Source organism: Porites lutea, chromosome 7 (genome assembly GCF_958299795.1).
Source record: "Porites lutea chromosome 7, jaPorLute2.1, whole genome shotgun sequence".
Taxonomy (NCBI): Eukaryota; Metazoa; Cnidaria; class Anthozoa; order Scleractinia; family Poritidae; genus Porites; species Porites lutea.
This window is the reverse complement of record NC_133207.1, coordinates 27107001-27126933: the sequence shown is the minus strand read 5'-3', so window position 1 is coordinate 27126933 and position 19933 is coordinate 27107001. Positions and strand designations below refer to the sequence as shown.

Here is a 19933-nt window from a genome sequence, read left to right as displayed (position 1 = left end):
ACCTTTGTCACGTGGCAGCCATTTTGACTCTGGAGGCTTAAAAAGCTTTGTTTATGCACGGCTAGCCTCGTAGGGAGAACGAGGCAGGCCGCGCATAAACAAATCTCCTGAGACAAAATATCTATGGAGAATATTGTGGGGAAAACAAATTATTGCATTATGGGGAACGTGAAAGTCGCAGATAGGAGTTCAGCAAATGTGCCTTTCATTAAGTGAAACAATCCAAAGGCTTTTCGTGTTGTTGAGATTAAGCTTACTTTTCTTTTCTTTATGTTTGAAAAACCCAAGTGTTACCAAAATAGAGTATGGAAAGTATTTTATGGTTAATGTTCTATCAGACTTGCACCAACTTTATTAGGGGTATCCAGGAAATGTAACTAGCAAATAACATAACAATAACTAAACAACTTTATTTGAAAACAATTATCTGAAAAACTATAAGTTCTTATTGTTTTTTAGTTACCAGTTAACAGTTAATTTCATTCATGAGTAATAACATTATTGTAATATTATCCTTTAAAAGAGGTCACTTCTTTTATCTATTATAAAAATAAATATTCAATAGGGCTCCAACATTATTTAAATCTCTACAAGTAGACCTAGACAACTGAAGAAAGAAAGCTCATGAGAAACATAAGTGAAGGGATCTCAAAGAGTCTATTGTTTCAGAAATTCCAGAATGTTACCTCTGTTATTAGAGTGCACATTCTTGGGGAAGAAGAACTTGATGTGTCCATGAGCAAGCCAAAGAAAGGTCTGATTTGCAACTGCTTTGTAAGGTAATGAAATTGTGTAATGCACAGTCAATTAACACAAACCAATCCCAAGTGCAGTGGAATCCCTGTTTCTCAAAGCACCTTGGGAAAAAGCAAATTCATGCTATTATCCAGAGGTTTGAGAAACTGGGGGTAACATTACAGCGTCTGACTGGCTCAAGAAATTGGGTTCAAGCACACTAAGCCGTTAACTCATATGATTGTGTCCTTTTTCAGTAGAGTGTGCTCTTGCTTTAATTCCAAATTAACTAAGTTTGTCATGCTCCTGGAAGGGGGACTCCCACATAAAAGTGACAGGGATGCTTGACCAATCGGATTATAGGAAAATAACTATACATATTCCGAGAAAGTTAGATGTCAATCAAAATTACCATGAAACGAAATAAACAACATGTATTGGTATTCACCAATCACAACCTACAGACGTGACATTTTGAACCAGCTGCAGAAAGCCAGCGTTTCCTGAGGTCCCTTAGAGAGACCGACAGAGGCAAAAAGCATAAACATTAGTTATAATTTGACTTGCGGTCACATGTTATTTCAAAGCGAGGCAATGGTAACAAAGAAATTGCTGGTACATGAAATTCAATGACAGCTTGTGTCCAACAAATAATGTCTCCTGTGTGTTATAAGTAAAGTTTCAAATACAAAGACATTGTCTGGTGAAACATTTTGCTTTCTTGAAAAACTTTTGCTATTAATATTTAAATTTTGTACTTTGAGTAACTTATTGTTTTTTTTTTTACAAGCTGCTGATTGGCCCATAACCAACTTAATTGGAATGTATTGTGATTTTCCAGTATTCTGATTGGTCAACTTTGTCTAAGTGGCCCCGGTTACAGTAGTCGTACCGTAAACCCCTAAGGGAGACCAATGTGGGTGTGGCTCAAGTTTAAACTGACCCGTCAAGAAGTAGACCATACTAAACCAGACATCTAAATAAGAGTTGAAGTGTGTCGTGTCGTGCCAGGGATGTCGTGTTCTTTTTGAGATGTTAGATTTCTGTGTGGTCAGCGTCACAGAATTTTTTGGTAAATTTCTTTAAGCACCACCCTAAGTAATATTTGCATGGGCAATTATAACAATTTTTGGTCAAAACACCCTAGCTGACGCCAAAATTTGCAATTTAACCCCTGAGCGAGACGACAAGCATCCCCGTCCTTGTATATGGGGGTCCACCTTATTCGCCTGGCTCAGCTTCTTGCTTGTTTCTTAATATAAAATTTTTGTTGTACTTATGAAAAAGTAACAAGAGCAGGCTGGCTCACCTCTTACAAACAGGCCCTCCTCACTCCAGGTCACTCTGCCTGGAGTGAGGAGAGGGCAGTTAAAAAAGGGAGCCCATAACCCAGAGTGAGCTACTCCCATACTAGGCCTATGTCAAGGCGTCTTTACGAACCAGTTTATTTTTAGCACATTTAAGGGCACTTTTTCCTGTGAAAATAGAATCTCTGAAGTACAAGATATCAAAAAGGAAAACTAACTATTAATATCATTTTTTGGTCTCTGGGTTTTGCTGACTGGTTTGGATATTCAAAACTCACGTCAAACTGTTCTAAAAATAAACTGGTCCATGAAAGCACTGTGACATGAGCACATGGAAGTTGCGCGCTCCGGTTTATGGGCTCCTGATTCAAACTGACTTACACATTAGAGCATGTGGACAACCAGCCAAGCCTGTTCGTAGGCTGATTAAAGGTGCCCTACAAGTACAGACCTCTAGGAAGACTAAAGGGCCCATTCACAGTCTGGTGGAATATCACCATGGGAAACTCTACTGTTACCATCCAGACATATGTAAATTACTAGTTTCAAACCAGTAGCCATGTTACACACTATTCCCTTTGTTTCTCACAAGAATTTTAAGTTACTACAGTACATTTTTAACATTTTATGCATCTTCTGGGTTGTTTTCCTTCCACTCTGCTACATCCTTTTGAAACTTTTCACGTGCTTTGCGGCTTTCCTCAAAGTACACCTCCTTCTCTACTGAGGACAATTCGCGCCATTTGCGCCCCATTATTTTCGCTCGTTCAGCTACAGGAAGGTTTGCCACACCCTCCGCTTCGGCGTTCTTTTGGGAGAAAAGAATAAAAGCTGAAAGCGGCCTTTTAGGGTACCCTAACAGCATCTTCTTTTCTTTCTCGATTTTGTGTACCAATGCGCCTCGCTTTTTCTCGATGAAAGCGCGCTCCTCCGCGGACATTCCATGCCCGAAGTTCATCACTTGCTCCTTGTACTGCTGCATTAGTATCTCCCGTTTCTCTTGCCATTGTTCTTTCTCCGAATCTGAAAGACCATTCCACTCATCGGATATAGCAGACATAATTTCTGGGGTTTTAACACCAGGATTATTGGATTCAACTTCGGAGTACTTCTCCTTCAAAAACAAACCAAACACGCCCGGGGGTTTCTTGGGGATCTTTGCCAATGGCGCGTTGTATTCTTTCATCCTTGAAGCATAAGCATTCTTGTATGGAGCCTTTTCATCTTCAGACATTTTCCTCCACTTATCGGACAAAAGTGACATGATTTCTTTAGGTTTCTTGTCCGGGTATTCGCTCTGAGTGAGAGAGCGGTTCGCGTTCACGAACAACATGAACGAATTTGGAGGGTGCTTCGGAATCTCTACTTTAGCAGGTTTTGTCTTAAGAATGCTAAATCCATGGCTTACCAACGTGCGAGGTAAGAAAACCTGTCGAATTGACAAAGGTTCTCGTACAAAGGTGTAACAAAGACGAAAAAGGCTCATATTATTGAACACGAACACTGCACATTCATTCGAAATGCGCCTCCACGTTCAACCGCCAACACAAAGCCTTCCCGTTGTGCCTTGCGAGAAAGTCTCAGTCACACAACCTCCTCTAGTTGCGTGACGAGAAACACCAAAGTTTCATAGCACTGGAACCTTTCTGACCTGGATGGGGATTTGGGGAGAAAGTAAAAGGCTCCCTCGCACTTTCGCACTTTTCTCTCCCTCCACTTTTAAAAATTAAATAACACGCGCGTTCGTTACGACGAATATAAAATGGCCTTTTAAGCGTGACAGAACAGTACAGCCAGTACACACGTAGTACATCGTAAGGTCGTAACCTGGTAGAACGTGGAGAGACTCAATTTTTCACAAGAAGACGACTGTTTGTCGCGTGTGCTTTTTCCGGATCATATCCAAAGAAAAGGAGCCGATCATTAACCCTTGACGTAAATAACAAGGAGTGGTGGGGATTCTTTAGATTCATAATGAAACGAAAAAATCCTGAAAATCGGCTTTGGATTCAACAATCAGTATTTGCAGTTTTCCAAAGGAACGCTGAAAACAAAGCTAAGAAAGTACAAAAGCTATGAGCCCATGAAATCTAGGGTTTCCAGAATTAAACAAAAAAAAACTTTAAACTTTAGTACGAAAACTAAGATTCCTTGTTACACGAAGACAAAAGGAAGAAGTCACAAGAGGTCTGAAAATATGTGTGCGGTAGGGAAGACAAAAGGGATGAACCAATAAAATCATATTGGGGTGTAAGGTCAATTGAAGGGCAATATTTCTAGTCAAGATGCCACCTTGAAAATTTCAAAGTTACGGATGGCAAACTGCATCTTCAAAACATTTATTTTCTTTTTTCCTATGATTAAAAAAAAAGATTGGTTCGTTTTACTTCTTAGAATTTACTTTTTTTTTACTTCTGGATGTTCAAAGGTAATTTTGTGAATGATTTTTAGCAGATGTTAGCCAGGATTAGTCTACAATAACCTTAGAAACAATACAATACCATCAAAAACTATTTACAACTACATCTGAAGGACTTTTCCTCCGTCGTCTTAAATCATTAAACTACAGTATACAGTACTATCACTGACAGAATAACAATTAGGTAGGCCTCACAGGAGGCAATATTTTCTTTAACATTATGTACAAGAAGAGACAACCAAAGAAAAAGAACACCAGTACAAAAATAAAAACAAATTGTGTAAAAAGTACTTTTTTTTCTTTTTACGAGTTTGCGCCGACTGACAGAATAGGGACTTTAAGACCAACGACGCAACGGCGACAAGAACGTCGCTGAAAAAGTGAATTTGCGTTATTTCAATCTTTATAGCGATTATTCCTACCCACTTACTTTGTCCTTTGTAGGCGAACCCTCCTGAAGCTGAATTTCAAGGGACCAAATTCAAGCTCAGAAAGAGAAATAAAATTTCCCTTGGTTGTTTACGTCCTCCATAAAACGCGAAATTAGGCTTTTTAACGTCGTAATCGTGCAAAAACGGGAAAGAAATGTACAAAAAAGTGTGATGCACGTGCGAAGTTGTTGTTTTGCTTATTAAACCAATTGTTTTTTTGACGTTCTCGTTGTCGTCCGCGTCGTTGGATCTTAAAGTCCCAAATTGTCGATTTGGAACGCCATTTTAAATAACGAAGAGCACAACAAGCCTTCACTCAGCCTAAGAAACAAGTTAGTTCCCGAGGTACTTTATCTCCCAACCAAGAGGTAGTAACTAGGGTGGAAAATGAAATATCCTAAATTGAAGAAGAAACACCTTAGTCAATAAATATTGCTGCAGACATTCTTTCTTTTTGGAGATACTTACCACTACATGACAATCAAAGTGGTAATGTTTCAGAGCTTAAGCTTTAGAGTTCTTGTTTGTTTGTGAGTGATAATCACAAGTTGTATTCTCAACGCTGAAAATATAGCCTGTAACATCTTTTTTCCTTGAATATCGGTTGCTACTTTGTCCTGGCTTAAGTTCGCTTCCCTTAAATCTGTCACTGTCTAACTCTCCATCAAGCATAGCCGGCGTCGAAAAAGTTAGACCAGAGCAAAAAGAAGGAATGAAGGGGAAGGGGGTAGGGAGGGGAGAAAGGAAAGTTTCGTCTTTTTCCCCTTCCCATCCCCCTTCCTCCATTTTTGGCTCTCACTCAAACTTTCGCACTATAACTCGATGGAAAATGCTTGCTATGCAAGCTACATCAGGCACATGCCTCTTTGAAGCAGAAGGGAAGATGAGATCCTTCTTAAGGATATCCTTCATTTGAGAATAAAGTTTACTAAATAAGGCATAATTATGGCTGAAAAACACTTTTGCAAAGGGCTGTATGGAGAAGAACACTTTTTTTATCCATTTCAGTTAATGCTGCATTCACTCATCAACATCCATTCCTTCAGTGGTATCATCAATCTCATCTTCAGACTCTTGAGACCAATCAATTCCATCAATGTGTTCAAAATCCACAAGGTCTTGAACAGCAAGAACTAAACACAAAACAAAATTTAATTATGGTTGCAGAGGTGATAAAATGCTAGCCTATAGTGCAGGCATATTTATTTTGGAGACAGAATACCAATCATTTCCTGTGCAAGCCCCTTATCTTTGATTTTGAAGACAGAGGAAGTATGATGATCATAGTGATAATGATGATGATGATGAGAGTAAAAAGTGTAATCAGTAGGGTGGGGCTGTCTCCCTAGCCCTGCCCTCCTACCTGCCTCCTGTAACTTATTCCCCCGTGTACCACAACCCAAGGGAATTCTAGTTCTTGCAAACCCCAACCCCCCAGAAAATGGCTGCACAGCAGGCTAACAATGAATTAAGGCAGAGTATTTTATTCTACAATGGTACACGTGTTATATGTACTTAAACCACTCATTAAAGAAAGGGAGAGGTCTGTGAGTGAAACGTAAGAGTTCTTAGGAAACGAAGACGATTGATGGCCTTTCGGGTCCTACAGTAATGAAGGGGTACCTGGAATAATATCCCCAAGTGACTTTCAGTTAACTGCAAAATATTACCTCAACTTGCCTTGTATGCAATGGTGAACCAAAGGGGGATTTTGACATTAGACAAGGAGTCAGCAATTATGCTATTCCGTGTACCCAATCATTTATACTCTACAGCAAGATCAGTTCCACCCTTACATCCAAAATCACTTACCCTCCGCTTCTGAAATAAGTCCTGTAATTCGCTGATACAGCCTGGTCACACTGCTGATAACATTCACATACTGATGTTCCACTTCAATGCGATGCTCCACAAAAAGACGATCATTTAAACACAAGGTTGCCAGTAGGAACACACTCTGCCGAAGCAACACCAGACTTTGCCTGGAACAATATTAAACAACAGATGAGTGAATGGCATCGTTTTGGAAGATCCTAAAGTATGTTGTTAATATTATCATTAACAGTATTATTATTATTATTACTGTTATTTTAATATATTACTAATACTGCTTTCCTTTATCTTGCAGTTTCCCATAGTACATTAATTTATGTTACAGGTGTATGTTCGTGCATTTATGTTTAGTGGTTCAAAATTATCCTTTGTTTGCATTTTATTAATTATTTGTTTCAAACTCCTTATAGCCTATAATAAATACTTCAGAAATGTTTCAAAAGGTCTTCTACATCCCGGTACTTTAGAAGCCTGTTTGGTCAATTTGGAGCCACCCTAAAAACTCACAAAATGATCTGACAGACACCATTTCTTAGATAAATGCCTCTTGTCTAATAAACACCCCCCTAATCTGTTAAGTTTGTACTGGACACTCCTGTTTTATAAATGTCCCCTGGCTAATGTTATGGTCTCCTTCATGTCTGTTGTTTGATTGACAAAAGTTTGCCCATTGCTAATTGTTTAATGCCAACCCTCGCTTAGGCTCCCGAGATTAAATGCAGGGCATCCATCAGATCATTTATGGTACGCAAATGTCAAATATTATTAAAATACAAATTATTATACTATTGAAGAACAAAATAGAATTATAAAGAGAATGAAACATTTCAATCTCTACAGAAACTCACTCACCGGTTCTGTAAATCCTTTAACAGTGAGTCATATGAAACTTGAACCATGGAACTGACCACTTTATCCAACATCAACACGAGACACTTTATCAGCTACAAAGTACAAGGAAAGAATTTACTTTCCATGGAATACCTTTACCTTTTCAAACTGGCTAAAATAACGTGACTGCAGTTTAAAGAAAAGAAATATCGACTAGATACCCCTCCTAAAAAATAACGGATCCTTTCTAGCCATGTATTAGTACAGTATGTTATAGATCAAAATTAAATTGAAGTTAAATAACTAAACCTTGGGTAATTTTCTTTTTCCCTTGTCTACTAGCCCAAAACATTTGGGTTTAGAGAATCAACCTAGGATCCAAAATTTTTTAAGCTGAATTTAATTCTGACCTACGACATAACATAGATCCCACTACCAGGGTAAAGGTAGCCTGCCCTTTTTAAAAGAAGTGTTTTTGAAACTTTTTTTCCCTTATATTCTCCTCTATGTTAATGACAAGGAAAAACTAAAAGACAAAGGCAAGGCCCTAAAGCTTAATTTCACAGCCCACGGAGATGAATACCCGAACTGGGGCAAGGGCTGATCTCTTAAAAACTCCTGTCTGGTTGTTTGGGACAAATAGATTTTCTTGGTGGACAAGTAACTTTTTATGCCCACTTGCCAAACGGGACAGGGAAGGGTTCAGCTATGTTATTCTATATCATTAACTAAGACTGACAATGCTCATCCAAAGGGCAGGCTGAAATTTAAGATTTACCATTAGGTAGATTCTCACCTCAATATTGCAGTGGCATTCACTCTCCGGATGAAAAAACAAAATTGATGCATCACTGTTTGAAAGGAGGTTATTTACAAAGCTAACAATCTGAGGAATGAAATAAATGCAACAGAAAAATTTGAACCACTACCGTAGGGGCTTCATAAACAAAACAGAGCTGGATTAAATGTACCAAGTATTGTTTTACAAAATGATATCATGATTGTTGTGTCTCATTTTATTTATTTGGTACCTGTAAATGAACTTGTTGATAATCATGGACAGAAACATCTTCTGGTCTAAACAGCAAGCCCTGGTAGATCTTCAGTAAAATGCATTCACCTGTTGACAATGAAACCTCTTACGTTAGCATGCAATTAAAAACAAGGACTAAAGATATAAAGGGGTAAAGGAACAGCATATCTTGAACATAAGCATAAACATAGCATGGTCCTCACTAGTGATACAAGCATAAGCATAAGTTAGAGCATAAGGAGCTTATGCACTAGTGTGGATCTTTGGCCTTTACATAACCATATGCATGGACACAATAATTTTTTTTTTTTATATCAAAACCTTGCGTTCTTCTTATGTTTAGCTTATGCTTATGCTTATGCTTATGTGACAACCATGCCAACAAGTACATAACCTTCTTGTAATGCTCATATTTATGTTTAAATTGTATGCTTGCATCATGCTTACTCTTCTGATATGCTTGTGCTTGTGCTAGCATAGCTAGTGATGAGCAAGCTTTTGAACACTTTTGGCAAAGTGCTAGCCTGCGTAACAGATGTTATTGTTTCCTTTTTTTGGGTGAGCAAAAGCAAGCACAAAGCAAGTGAGGAACACCAGACACACGCAATGGGGGAAGGTGCAGAAAAAATAACACCCGTCTACACCACTGTTTGTTCCATTGTTCCATTCCGCCCCTAACAAACCCCTTACTGATGAATCAATCATGGCATTTGAATGATTTATAATAATTTCAGGACTGTCACTAAGAGGTGAGGGCTAGGGATTTTCCCCGGCTACTTTCAAAGGAAAACGGAAGAAAAATAGAAAGAAAAGAAATCCCTAGCTGTTTGATTCCCTGCCTACTTTTTGTATTTATTTTGCCTGGCAACTAGAAATCTTAGTGACAACCCTGAATTTACTTTTCACATACAGTCAAATTGCCGGCAGGGCCAATAATTTAAATCAAGATTATTATAATATTATAAAGCATTTACCTGATTGAGAACACAGCCTTTTCACTATGCCTTGGTGTCGTATTAGAGGGGTAAGGACTGATGTGACCAATGACAGTGATGTTAAGCACCAGTCCCTGGACAGACACTGAGAAAGCAGACTCTCAGACAGTAACGGCAACATTCTAATTGGAGGAAAATTAAAAGATAACATGAGGATAGAAAAATTTCCTATATACGCTATGCCATGTAGCAACAACAACAATAATAATAATAATAATAATAATAATAATAAATATAAATATAATGCTGGTCAAATCCCAGATCCTAAAAATACCTGTCCATACCCTGGCCATTACTGCAATCATGAGTGTAGTAGACCAAAAATTTTACTAGAATCACAAAAGTAAATTATCCCGTAACATGCAGTAATAATTACTAACAAACAAACCTTGTACAATACTTTACTTCACAATTTCTTGACAGAGATATTAAAACTAGCAGTGTAGCATAAGTAACAACCATAGATTCTTTCTAGAAAAAATCAAACAACAAGTCACTCTTACAAAAACATAATCTCTGAGAAGATTACCCAAGAATTCATGACCCAAGAATCAGAATTTTTATTGGAGGAGAGGCAAGATACTTGCATGAAAATAAAAGGCAGTACAACACAAAGGCAATAATATTAACATACTGTGCTTCATTATGAAAATCATGTAACTGCCATGTCCAATAAGCTCAAATAATAATATTGTTATATTAATTTGTCATATTAATTTACAATGAGCTGTGTTCTTATGCGAACAAATTATCTTCAGCCTGGCCTTCTTTATCATGCTACATTGAAATTTAACTTTCTTCATACAATCATGTAATGTTTAATGAAATGGTGAGCAGCAAATATTCTATAATATTGAAACAACAGAATAACTACCTGTCCAGGTTACTTGAAGGTAGAGCTGAATGAAATTTTTTTCAGGCACAACAGAAGACCACTACTAGGTAAGATTAGAGGGTATATTGGAAAATTACTTCATACCCATTACTCAAACCTATAAATAGCCTGTGCCACAGATGGAACTAAACTTCCGGTTAAGTCCTTCTGTGAAACAGGGCTAAAATCCTTGCTCTGGGTCCCCACCTGTGTACTGGGATTGGACTGTTAAAAATGTTATTGTCGATTTGCCAATCAGGTTGAAGGAAAACAAAATGCATTTCTAGTAATTCAATGAGACTGTTTATTGGGGGCCCAGAAGGAGGATATCAGCGCTGCTTCGTAGACATTACTAACCCATAAATACAACCAAAGGTGATCATCACTAGGCGGAGGCTTAGTTACTGAACCAAGCAACAAACAAAAATATGTTTATGGTAGTTACAACTCACTGGTTGAGGTACCAACAGTTTGAAAAGGTAGCCCAGCAGTTCTGTACGTTCAACAACATTTTCTCTCCTGCTTGTATTGATATCTAAAAGCAAAAATCAAAAGCCATTATCTCAACATCAATTATTGGAAATTAATTTTTCTAGGGGAGGGGGATGAGTCAAACTCCTTCAGACAATTAAAATGGTTGCTCATTTAAAAAATCATTTAAATCAGAGCGTTTGGGTCTAGAATAGGGTATCATTTTTTAGGAAACTGATCAGTAGTTGGTTGAAGATTTTATCTAGACTAGGGATTGTGGTATAAGGTTTTGTTTTTGCTAGACTGTGCTAGTGACCTCAGTAGTTTCTGGAAAACAGCTACTCTAGGATAGGGGGGATTTGGGGAGTTTACTCTAGTATAGGGTAGCAAAATTCAGCTGAACTAGCTCTGGTATAGGTTAAGGGTTCCAGGGTCCCAGCGGCACATCCCCACCCAAAAATTCCTAAAGCACCCCTCCACCCAGGAGGGAAACAACTAGACCGGAGACAGTAAACAACCCAGATTTCCTCGTCACACAGTACATGTATTTGAATTTGTTTAATAGCTGAATTTGCTTTCTACAACAAGTCTTCACCTGTTTTATATACACTAACACCTGGATAAGTCACAATCCAGTAGATAGGTATTAGGGAAACACTATCCACTGGATAAATCCAACGTTATCAAACTTTTGAACAACCTGCTGTTTAATTCCTGACTCTATCAGCCATACCTTTCTCTGTAGTTATTTCCATATGCCTGTTGGGATCCTTGGAAATAAACAAGATATTATAAGACAGTATAGATAAATGGCACAGCTTTATAAGAACACAAGCAAACAAAATAAAACACAAACTGTAGATTCCAGAATAGCTTTGACAGCAATTTTGATTTTACCTTTTTGATGGCAATTTTGAGACTTGAAAACAGTGGGTGCTGAGAAAAGGCTCCTTCTCCTTCTTCACTGGAGAATATCTACATTTACACAAAACAAAAAAAAGAAAACTACAAATCTGCAATAGTGTAGCAGGCGAATGACGTCAATTTAATGACAAAAGTTAGACAAAAATGAGGAATTCGTTAATGTTAATTTCAGTTTGTTTGTCTGAGTTTCGAGTCTATATTTAGTAATTGCACGCAGTGCTATTTAGTATCCACAGGATGCTCACTGTTATTTAACCCATTCGCTCCTGGAGATTTTGCCGAAAAACGCGTTTTGAAGCTAGTCGAGTGGTTTTCTGGTCACTGTCGTGCTATAAAGAGCTAAAACTTACCACAAACTGGTTTACAGGTCGAACACTTTGCGGCCTTCTGATCCAGATGCAAAATATCAGCTTGAGAAGTTCGGGCATGCGCAGAAAGCAAAATTTCGAGATAGTTTTTGGGTTTAAAAGTGACACAGCAGTCTTGACTTTTACTTTTGGCTTTCTCTCCTCCCTTCTTTTGTCGCTTTTCTTGCCTCAATTTTTTTTTTCTCTTGCTGGGCATTTAGTAGGCTTCATTTTGGTGGGAAGAGTTTTTAGGAAAGCTTTTAGGATCTTAGGATTAGGTGAAAGGAAAGGTAGGTGGGTAATGGAACAAGATTTTCATGGAGATTTTCAGGTCAATGTCACATGGTTTTTTGCTTGTTTCTCTGGTGTCCTTGACTGAATTGTGCTCATTCAGGTATGGTTTGAAAGATCTCTTCACTCTGCACAAGTTAGCAAAGAAAGTTGTCCTTGACCGTTAAAACTGATGACGTCACAATGGGTAGAAAGGACCTGGATCCGCACGGGCAGTTATGGGCGGTTCGGGGGCGAATGGGTTAAAAAGAGCACAAGAAAAAAACCCTGGTAGCCTACAAGCATTAATTCACCATCCTAAAATTGTGAGGGTTGAGGTTTATGCAAGAGTGCGGCATGAAGATTAGGGCAGGGGAAAGATGGCACATCAATAATAGTGTGATGTTCACCCTCCCACATCTCCCAGAATCAATGGAGAGCTTGCTTTTAAGCAAAGACCCTGGTCGTGTCTGGTCTACCTCCGATATCACTTCAATTCACACGTCAAGGGTGCTGTGGTCAACAGTCAGATCAAAAGTAGACTACAAGCAGGGTTCTCCAGAAAACTGAGTTACACGCAGAAAAACATGAAGTAGGCATCAGATCGAAATGTGGGTCATTCATGTGGAAGAATTGTCTGTAGGGGTTAGTAATGGCAAGCAGCTTACCCCTTTCATTCCATCTGAGGTTCATAAAAAGTGCATTTTGGTGCATTTTTAGCAACCAGGTATTAATTCTAGCCATGAGGATTACACCTTCTTTACCCACATTTGTATCAACCGAACAAAAGTGTTGGGAACCAAAATAAAGTGAAATACGATGGATTTATTGCCCCACTTAAAAAATATTATTTTTCTGTCAGTACTAAACACCACTGTGTCAACTAGATGGTGATTTTAGCAGGTTGCCTGAAAGTCACAGCCACCTAAAAATCTCAGTAAGAATATAGCGGTTGTTTTTGGACTAATCAAAAATTTTCCCCTACTTCACCATAGATCTAAAAGACAGAAGAAAATGATTTTAAAATGATTAGTGGTAGATACTTTGTTAACAATACTTGCACAATGCTTACCTTTTGTCTTTCGACTTCTCTGTCCACCCTTTTGTCATTTTCATGATCACTCTCAATTTCACTAAACACTCTTGCAGATTTCAAAACGAATTCACAAACTTCACTGCTATACAGTACAATAATATTTAGAAGTCTCAGGGAAATAAGAGCAATTTCCTGCAAGAAAGCAAGATTTCTTGTGTGATCACTTTCAAAACTGGGGCTGTCCCTTGGATCTGGGGAATCAGGTGTTGGGGAACTTCTTGGCAAACATGTGCCCAAGAAGTTTTCATCACCACTGTCTGTCCTCTGTTCCACATAATTTGCAATATGGCTCTCTATTAAAGGAAGAAAATTGGTGGCTGGAGATAACATGCAATGCTTAGATGATGATGGCAAAGTCATGTTTTCACTGCCTCGCTGTGTGTGACAGTGATTTAAAAGTACAGACAAAGTTTGCAGCACTAAGGAGTTATCCTGGTTGTCAGATAGGGAGTCCTTTTGAGTTAAAACAGCAATAGATCTCTGCAGTTTGGAAGTTGCTTGAGTGTCAAAAAGACGCAGGGTGTGTGAAGTATCTGTGTCATTAAGTGTTGTTCTCTGGGTTACACTGCAAGAGCTTAAAGAGGACCGGTCAAGAGTCAAAAGTGAAATTATGCTACCATAATTTAACGTACTGTTATAAGGTTCTTGGAAAGGAATGTTAAGTTCTTTCTCTTGTGGTGATATCAAGTTTTGAACAAGTTCAACATCTTGAAAATTTTGAGAGAAAAGTTGGACAGCTTGCCTTTCCCTGACATCGGCTTCTCTGCGTTGAGCTCTTGTTCTCTCAATAGTTGAAGCTCCGCTTGACGTTGCACTTTGTACCGAACTCTCAGAATTGTCTCCCTCTGAGAGTCTTTGTGAGTTGTTTTTACCTGGAGTTTCCATATTCTTCACATTCAGTTTAGTAGCCCTAGGTGATTTCACCTTTGCCTCAGGAGACTTTTTTTGGAAGAAAGAGCTTCCCGTTGGGAAAACCTCACTTAAGTTCACAGGTTTCTTTTGTGGAGTACTGCACAACTCTGTTGAAGAACTTGATCTTTTCTTGTTTCTTTCGACTAGTTGAGAGATTTCCCGATCTTTAAACTGAATTTGTGTGGTTAAGTTTTCAACTTGTTTTTGTAATTCTTTCTCATGTTGGCTTTGTTCCCTAGCTTGTTTTTCTGCGATGGCCTTAACCTCTGCTTGTCTCTTCTTCTCCTCATTTTCAAAGAAGCTGAGAGAATCCTTTAATATCCTGATCTCCCCATCTTTACAGAACTTTTCGTCTTCAAGTCTTTTGACTTTGGCATTCGAAGACATGAACTCCGTTTTTAATTTTTCAATTTCCTTTCTTAATGAATTCATTTGTTCCTCTTTGGAGTGATCATGGAAGTTATTATCAAAGTTATTGGCAACGGAAGCCTTTCCCTCAGTAGTAACAAAATCTGTATCACTTTTAGGCAGAAAGTTGCTTGGGCCACAAGGGTGTTCCACAAAGGTTTCTAATAATGAATCACCTTTCGCCACTGTTTTGACACAATTTGCAGTCTCCTCTGGATTTGTGACTACTTGTGCTCGTAGGATCCTGGAACCGTTTACTGGGATTCTAGGTAGATCAGTAAAGTTTGTATGGGCTTTTGTGGGTGTGGAATAAGTGGCATAGTCTTGAGTGCAATGAGAAGCAAGCAACTCGTCTTCATCAGAGGATCCCTGTCCACGGTCTAGATGTGAGGCAGAGGGAACAAAGTTCCTTGACGCATTACGATGCTCGTCTTTCTGTGGTAAATTGGCGATAAAATCGACATTATGGTCTGTCCGCTGCGTCTCTAGCTCTCGTGAAACCATTCTATCACACTGGTCAAGCTGTTCGGCTGTCAACAACTCATCATCAAAATCATCAACGATCTCCTCATCAAAAGCATCTGATGGTAGATCACGGCACGCATCTTCTGTAGCAATCTCCTCTAGTCTTTTTGTCGGCAAGCCATTCGAGTTTTTGAACCTTTTATACGGAGATTCATGCTTAATGTTAGGCACCCGAGATCGAAGTTGGGCGCCACTTTCTTGCGCTAGGTGACGAGAAACAGATGGATTATAGATGAAATTGCGCCTCTTTTGGTTCCCCAAAAGGCTACCGTTGCCAAAGTTTGCCATCATAAAGAAGACATGAATATCACGTTAACCAACTGACTATGAAAAAATAGTCTTTCAGACGATGTTTCTTGAAACTCGACTTTTACCGCGAAGACCGCGAACTTTTTTGGAGTTCTTGGGAGTTCTGGGTAAATTTCTGCTCAACTCCGCTGACCTTTAGCTAGCTCGTCCGTTGTTCTCAATGGGTAAGGGGTAAGGGTCTAACCAAAGCTGGCAACCAAACGTTGGATCAGTATGTCTTAAAAATATTTCACCCGAAGCGCAAAAGATTCGAAGGGTTATTATTGGCTGTGCTTTCGCTTGTCGCAAGGAATCGAAGGAAGCCGGCGTGACTCTGAGAGCTAAAAACAAAAACCGAGTAGTCCAAAGACTTCTGCAAAGCTGATTATAACGACTTGTATTGCTTAGTACTTGGGCGAAACGCCAAGTAAAGGATTCGCGACGCTCTGGAATGTCCCAAAGTTGCTTTTTTGGGGACCGGATTGGGCACGCAAAGTTCGTAAGTTTGCGGTATGAATTGCTTCGAGATATCTCGAAGATCACTTCGAGTTCTTTCGGCTACAATAACAGGAGCCGATTACTTGGTCCAAGTAATGGCTAAGTAATCGGCTCCTGACAATAAATGATTAATTTAATCGAGGATTAGCCGATTACTCCACCGCGACCTAATGTGATTATTTAGGTGAAAATTAGTTGTTGTTGTTGTTTCGAACTGTCTCACAAAGACGTTGTCTTGTTGAGTTTACCTATTTTTATCCCAACATCAAACATTATAACAAAATTATACGAAATTATGGCGAAGCATTTTCAACATTTTGAGACAACACAGGGATACTTTTCAGTTTGGACGAAGGCTGTTGTTTTCAGTTTTTTACCTACAATCGGCGACAAAATGAGTTGAGACACTTCGCCCAAAACTGGGCTTTTATACGTTTTATTAACATCAAAAGGAGGAAATATTGCTTTCCTCCCCCATCCCCTCCGTGCAATGTTGTGCCCTTGTTCTAGCTACCTATAGAGAACAACAAACACCCCAACTTTGAATGGAGGGGACAGGGGAGGGGTGCGGATTCTTTTGTTCTCCGAAGTTACCCTAGTTAAGTACAATGTCTCAACAATTTTGACGCCGATTGTCTGAATCTCAAAAGTGGCCGTACGTCCTTAAGAAAGTTAATAGAATTTACTTCTTTATGCTGTGATGTAAGACGCCCGGTGGCTTTTTATTTGTTGTGTTCGACTTCATCATACCTATTTTAGAACAATTAGAATAAGGCGATTTCGTTATTTTCAGTGCGTGAAATTTCCTGTCACGCTTAACCGTGCCTTGACATCGTGCGATCAGGCGCGTCGCGCACGATTTCCTATTCTCTCGTTTATCGAAGCGCATCGAAACAAAGAAAAAAGTGAAAAGGACAGAAAACTTAATAGATTTCTAGGCATTAAATTAGTTATAATGGCTAAAATTGCTCCTTAGGAGGAATTTCCACGAGTAACCACGAGTAACCACGATGAGTATAAAATATAATAATCTGATTATCTTTTAAGAACAAAGTTGGTTACTCGTGGTTACTCGTGCCCAGTCTCCTCCTGACCTCATAGTTTCTACTGTAAAGTACATTCTTCAAAGACCCTTATGGGTATATGGGCAACGAATCTGCTACACAGATTTAGCGATGCTATGCCGCTTTGCTGTGCGTTAGAAGTTGGAACATTTTTCCTGAAAATTCTCCAGCGCATAGCATTCGTGGCTATTTTATCGTCCATCACACCCTTATCAAATAGCCAAACTTCGAATAAACACTTTGAACTTACTAGGGATATATTCAAATACAATATATTATCTGCCATCGATTCCTACCGATCACACTTAGTTACCAGAGGAAAATCAACCATTCGGTACGTGGATATGCTGCGTAATTACTTGAAAACACTACCGAGTACAAAGATTGTCAAAACTAATTTTCCCTCGAAAAACACAGGAAAGAGATTATATGGGTATTTTATCTATCTTCTGAAAAACGACCCGGTGAATATAGTAATCTCAACTAGTTACCGTCTCCTAAACGATGCTAATAAGACAACTGCACGTAGATTTGGATTCAAACAATCGGCGACAAAATGAGTTGAGACACTTCGCCCAAAACTGGGCTCTTTTACGTTTTATTAACTTCAAAAGGAGAAAATATTGCTTTCCTCCCCCATCCCCTCCGTGCAATGTTGTGCCCTTGTTCTAGCTACCTATAGAAAACAACAAACACCCAAACTTTGAATGGAGGGGACAGGGGAGGGGTGCGGATTCTTTTGTTCTCCGAAGTTACCCTAGTTAAGTACAATGTCTCAACAATTTTGTCGCCGGATGTAGAAACGGAGCGATTTCTTCAGATAACTGGAGATAAATCTCTCAAAAGTGACTGGAATTGATGGGTTTGGCTACAGACAAGAGTTTGAGCAATTTTGTCCACTCTTCCTCAGATGTCGAGAGCCAAAGGAGATGTCAGCACTTGTCAAATGCTTTTGGGGCATGGGTACGCTTGGAATTTACTGAGCCATTATGATGACGATGTCTGGCGATGCAACCATCTCTTACAACAATGAAAACCGTAACAGCCTGCGAGCGAGCTCTTCATTTAAGAGATATCGAGAGAAGTCAAGCGAGAGTGGCATGCGAAAAGAGACGCGGGAGCAAGGTGTGGCAATAGAAAGTGAGACCTCACTCACGCGTTCGCTTGCCACTCCAAATAGAGAGGCGGCTACAGTACATTTCTTGGTAGTCGTGCGTGTTCGCTATTCGGTGAGCCAGTTTACGTTAGGAAATCCTAGGAAAAATCCGAGCTATTTTCATACAAAGCAACGTCCACTATGGCTCCACGTCCCCTTTTTCACCCATTTCAACCAACCCTTGATTAACAACATTGCGGCACTCACACGTGCCCGACATAAAAAATCCTCACATAAGCTTGGTACAACGACGCCTAAGTGTACGTTCCGATAGCGTCTTGTTTATAACAATATTTTGGCTGGCCATACCAGCCTTCTTCAGGTTTACAGATGTTACTGAATTTATGATACGAATTACAATATTATATGGAGAGAAAATTTCGCAATAAAAATTGTTTAAAAGGGAGAGGCGGAAATGACGTACAACCCAAAAAAGAAAAGAAAAACTAATAAGGATATAGATTACAATAATTCGTCACAGTTGTGAGATCCGGTGGGGCAACCTCGTCCCCAGGGCCTTTCCCTTAAAAACCACCCATTTTTTAAGGGAAAAGCCCTGGGGACGAGGTTGGGTACACCCCCACCAAGAATTCCCGCCCCACCCATTTTTTAAGGGAAAGGCCCTGGGGACTAGGCTGGGGGTGTACCGTCTGGTGATGGCTGGTTCTCCAAATCCTAACTCTATTTCAGACCAAAAAATGTCATTTTGCACAACAGTTTTCAGACCTGGCCCCATGTTTCCATAGGTAGAAATTATGTCATCATTACAGTCAAACGCCTTTAAAACGGACATTTTCGCATATTACTTTATCTTTCCCACTCATTTGGGACAAAGGAGAATGAGCTCTCTCTTGTTTGGGAATGAAAGGACAAATACGTTCACGTAGTTCCCTCAAAAACCATCCCCGATTCCAGACCAAAATGGGTAAAGTCGACTATACCTGTTTTTAGACCGGCGCAAAAACCATGCACTTACCTATATAAAGGGAGGATACCTCTCTTGCCTATATGGCTTAAATAAAGGAGTAGTACCTCACCCCCTGGGCAAAAAACAACGGATCAGTACATTTTTGAGACACGGAAACGCTATGCTGCAGTATAATAAATGATGGGTTTGCAATGTCTAGAGCCGTGAACTTTGCCAATAGCTTGATTGTTGCACTATCTTTTTAAATAGTCAGGTAATATTTTTTTCTATTGCGCAAACAACTGAGAAGTTGAGAAGGAAATCATTTTGGGCGGAGAAATACAACAAATATATTGTTAAATAATCAAATAAGTGTATCACACATATTTCCCCTTGCAAGGTCACAAGGGTGTACAGAAATTTTGAGTTAAAGGCAATCGGCAACAACCGAGCTATTTCAAAGTTATTTCCGAAAAACACATTGCCGTACTTCAGCCGTTCTCGAGCTCTCTGCCGTTCCCACAATCTCTTTTTTTGGTTTAGCCGAGATGTGAGCAAATTGAGGGGGCGGCTTATATCTTCACCTCGATTATTTCGTAACGACCTACC

At 39.3% G+C, this 19933-nt stretch overlaps 2 protein-coding genes across 2 annotated transcripts; both read right to left on the bottom strand.

Moving 5' to 3' along the window:
* Positions 1–385: 385 nt before the first annotated feature.
* On the bottom strand, positions 386–3590 carry LOC140943579 (transcription factor A, mitochondrial-like). The gene has a single exon (XM_073392683.1). It carries the CDS (start codon positions 3526–3528, stop codon positions 2668–2670), a length of 861 nt encoding a protein of 286 aa, XP_073248784.1. The 5' UTR covers positions 3529–3590; the 3' UTR covers positions 386–2667.
* A 711-nt stretch (positions 3591–4301) lies between these two features.
* Positions 4302–15790, bottom strand: LOC140944703 (ATR-interacting protein-like). Its single transcript, XM_073393820.1, has 11 exons — positions 13543–15790; positions 11827–11904; positions 11663–11699; positions 10911–10993; positions 9973–10055; positions 9564–9706; positions 8588–8676; positions 8353–8442; positions 7578–7669; positions 6705–6874; positions 4302–6025 (listed from the first exon to the last, which is right to left on the bottom strand). Exons 1-11 carry the CDS (start codon positions 15700–15702, stop codon positions 5913–5915), a joined length of 3138 nt encoding a protein of 1045 aa, XP_073249921.1. The 5' UTR covers positions 15703–15790; the 3' UTR covers positions 4302–5912.
* Between the last annotated feature and the right edge of the window lie 4143 nt (positions 15791–19933).

What these genes read in the sequence shown, in the direction of transcription:
- LOC140943579 (XM_073392683.1), bottom strand. Translation starts at nt 3,528, where the DNA reads ATGAGCCTTTTTCGTCTTTGTTACACCTTTGTACGAGAACCTTTGTCA.
- LOC140944703 (XM_073393820.1), bottom strand. Translation starts at nt 15,702, where the DNA reads ATGATGGCAAACTTTGGCAACGGTAGCCTTTTGGGGAACCAAAAGAGG. An exon ending in GGAAATAACTACAGAGAAAG is followed by an intron (nt 10,994 to 11,662) that starts GTATGGCTGATA and finishes TTTTGCTTTTAG; the next exon opens with ATATCAATACAAGCAGGAGA. An exon ending in AAGGCTGTGTTCTCAATCAG is followed by an intron (nt 8,677 to 9,563) that starts GTAAATGCTTTA and finishes CATTGTCAACAG; the next exon opens with GTGAATGCATTTTACTGAAG.